The sequence below is a fragment of the Manihot esculenta genome, chromosome 14 (genome assembly GCF_001659605.2).
Source record: "Manihot esculenta cultivar AM560-2 chromosome 14, M.esculenta_v8, whole genome shotgun sequence".
NCBI classification, from domain to species: domain Eukaryota; kingdom Viridiplantae; phylum Streptophyta; class Magnoliopsida; order Malpighiales; family Euphorbiaceae; genus Manihot; species Manihot esculenta.
Window position 1 is genome coordinate 3,524,713 of NC_035174.2, and position 3,297 is coordinate 3,528,009.

General features: G+C 35.2%; 1 protein-coding gene across 1 annotated transcript; it reads right to left on the reverse strand.

The window, feature by feature from the left end:
- Nucleotides 1-1,333: 1,333 nt before the first annotated feature.
- Nucleotides 1,334-2,930, reverse strand: LOC122721671 (pectinesterase PPME1-like). Its single transcript, XM_043950000.1, has 4 exons — nt 2,315-2,930; nt 1,966-2,172; nt 1,612-1,859; nt 1,334-1,541 (listed from the first exon to the last, which is right to left on the reverse strand). Exons 1-4 carry the CDS (start codon nt 2,885-2,887, stop codon nt 1,382-1,384), a joined length of 1,188 nt encoding a protein of 395 aa, XP_043805935.1. The 5' UTR covers nt 2,888-2,930; the 3' UTR covers nt 1,334-1,381.
- Nucleotides 2,931-3,297: the final 367 nt, after the last annotated feature.

A 3,297-nucleotide genomic window follows, 5' to 3' on the forward strand; every position in this document is an offset into this window, starting at 1 on the left:
TTGAATTACTAAAAAATTTTGGCAATTTTTCTCATATTTCTTTTATTATATTGTTATATTTAAATACAAGAGGGAGACGTAACCATATCCTAAAGACAGGAAACTATTAAACAACATGGGAGATCACCCTCCTACCACTAAGAAAAAGCAAAAACTAACTTGCACAATGTATATCATGGATTAACCATTAAGAACATGGCTTGTGACGTTCATCTGCTAGCTTGTGGGAAAGCATCCCACATCGGCGGAATACGGTAATTCCGAATTGTATATAATAGCTAGCATGAAACTACTAAATAACTTTGATTAACCATTTTGGGTCAAGTGGAAAGTGGGTCCAAAAGTTATTTAGGTCAATTTGGGCCGGGCTGTTTCAATTGGTATTAGAGCCACTCTGGGTTAAACAAATTATGCAGAACTAGTGGACCTGCGAGGAAAGAGCGTCTCGTGTGAGACGAGGTGGAGCCGCCTGAGATATTAGCGAACCACAATACCCGAGGGTCTGGTTCTGGTTTAGCAATTGTATCTGATTCAATTGCAACGTCCTAGCAATAGTATCCGGTTCAGTTGCAACAAGGACATCATACAATTTGGGCCGGCCTATTTCAATTGGTATCAAAGCCACCCTGACTTAGACAAATTGTGTAGAGTTAGTGGACCTGCGAGGAAAGGGCTACCCGTGTGAGACGAGATGGAGCCGGCTGAAGTACTAGAGAACCACAATACCCGAGGGTCCGATTCTGATTTAGTAATTGTATCCGATTTAGTTGCGATGTCCTAGTAATTGTATCAGATTCAGTTACGACGAGAACGTCGCAAATTTAGTAGGGATACGGCAATTCCGAATTGAATATAATAGCTAGCACGAAACTATTAAATAACTTGGATTAACTATTTTGGACAAGGTGAAAAGTGAGTCCAAAAATTATCTGGATCAGTTTGGGCCGGGCTGTATATGTCAAAGTTAGTATTATACAGGGCACATACGTAAGCATAGATGTGGATGGAGAACTAAATATGAATGGATTATAAATAAGAATTTATAACTTACACTTTTATTTAAAAAATAATCAATATTCATTGTTTTGTTTGACATATATGCATAATTTTTTTTAATAAAAAGAGGGATCATTTAATTCTATTTTTTATTTGAATTGGCCACATACTAAAACAAATAAAAATAAAAAATGAAGTTATGTAAATCGAAAAGGGAACGAACAATATGCATTATAGTTTTCTTATTCCAATAATTTGGTTTATTTCTACAAAAAATTGATGCCGAAATGTTTTAATGGATCCACTTTGGCAAGATCAGCTACCTGTAAAATAATAATTTGCTTTGTATTCTTCTTGTTCTTCCTCTTTCATATATATTCCCATGTTACACCTTTGGTGGAGGAAGCAACCAACTGCTTCCTTTAATATAACCAAGACTAAGGAAGGGTTTCGCTTCTGCTTCTGTTAGCTGTTTGGCAAATTTAACACGTCCAGCAGGATCAGCACCTGGTCCTGTATTCTTGTATTCTCCAAAAAATACATTCCTGCAAATTTCATTCAATATATTTTTAATATTCATATTATTAGAAAATCTCAAACTTTAAAATTACTCACTTTTCTGATTCAGGGTTCCTATTATTAGTCCACCCTTCAGGATTGACAACCGCACTCATAGTACAATAAGAGTAGACTGTGATGGGCATTGGCATCCATGGTCGACCCAAGAATGCTCCTTTTCCTTTTCCATCTACTTTACAATGTACAAAAGAGTAGCCCACATCTTCCGAATCTTTTTCTCTCGCTTGTGCTGCTATAAACGTTAGTTGATTAGGAACATCTGCTAATACATGTATCTCTGTTTGCTGCATTTAATTTACATAAAATTTCCATATTAATCATACAATGTAAATATTAAGCGTATCAAAAGAAGAATATTTATTGAGTTTAGACTAAAGATTTAAACATTACTAGGTAAATGGATTTTCCTCTTCCAAAAATAAAATCAACGGTGCCTTCGATATAGCAGTCTTTGTAGAAATGAACTCCCCTATCATCACACAGTGTATCTTGAAATCCAATCATTTTAACATTGTATACAGCTGCCATAGTACCGCCTATCCTTAAAGCAAGAGCTTGTTGTAGTTTGCTTACACCATCCGGCCTAGGTGCAGTATTCTAAACCAATAAAATTACAAAACCTATGAATTAATTTGAAAAACCAACATAAAAAATCACATAATACAATATACATATATATGAATGATTCAAGAGTAAGATAGAAAATGAAAGAAAAGAAAAAAAAAAAAAAAAAAGAGACCTCAATGATTAAGTTAGACGCCATGAAAAAATCAGAATCCACTTGTAATGTGGCACTGTAAACAGTTCCGTATTTAGCAGCAGTACCAGCAAATGACAAGGTTGGCTTTTCAGCTCCTGTCCCGACAAACGTAATGAAAGGTTGGTCTTTTTCAATGGTTACTTTCTCAGTGTATTTTCCGGGACCGATATCCACAATAACACGCTCTGTATTTTTTTTTGGAACACTCTTAACTGCTTCAGTTAATGTCTTGAATTCTCCGCTTCCATCTGCTCTAACCTTAATGGTTTTAGGTTTAGCTTCCGCTGCTTCGAGAGCTTTCTCTAAGGTGCCAGCACGATCAGCAAGGGGCTTGACATTAGCATCAAACCATGCTTGTACTCCATCTAGACTTGCTGGGATTGGTGTTTCATCATCAGATCTAGCCGCGGTCGCTGCAAGAACAATGACAAAGACGATATATTGGGAGAAGGAAATGAAATTAAGTTGCTTTTTATCCATCTCTCGTTGATAGATTTTGGGAAGGTGTTGCTTGTTTCTTAAGTGAAGGAAGATGGGAAATTTATAGGCCATTTAGTTTAGAGAAAGTCTTAATGATGCAAGAAATTTGGAGAGCTTTTAGGCTGTGGTATTCTCTAGCTACTCGTTTGTAGCGCTTGGAGAGCATTTCTCACTTCTTTACTTTTAATTTGTGGCTCACCTTATCTTTGCGATTTGTGTAATTTATTTATTTTTCCGATCAAATTTATTTACGTTCATACTTGAGAAATTAACATTACTTTTAACTTTTATGTTTTAATTGGACATGAATGATAAAACCATCCTCACACAAATAGAACAATATCGCATGTAATTTCCAGCTAGAAATTTTTATCAGCCCTTCAATTCTTAAGGATATTTACAGATTAATTTTATCAAGTTCCACAATTTAAATAGATATTATATTAATAAAGTCGTCAACGTTTTTTCATTTTATAAATATT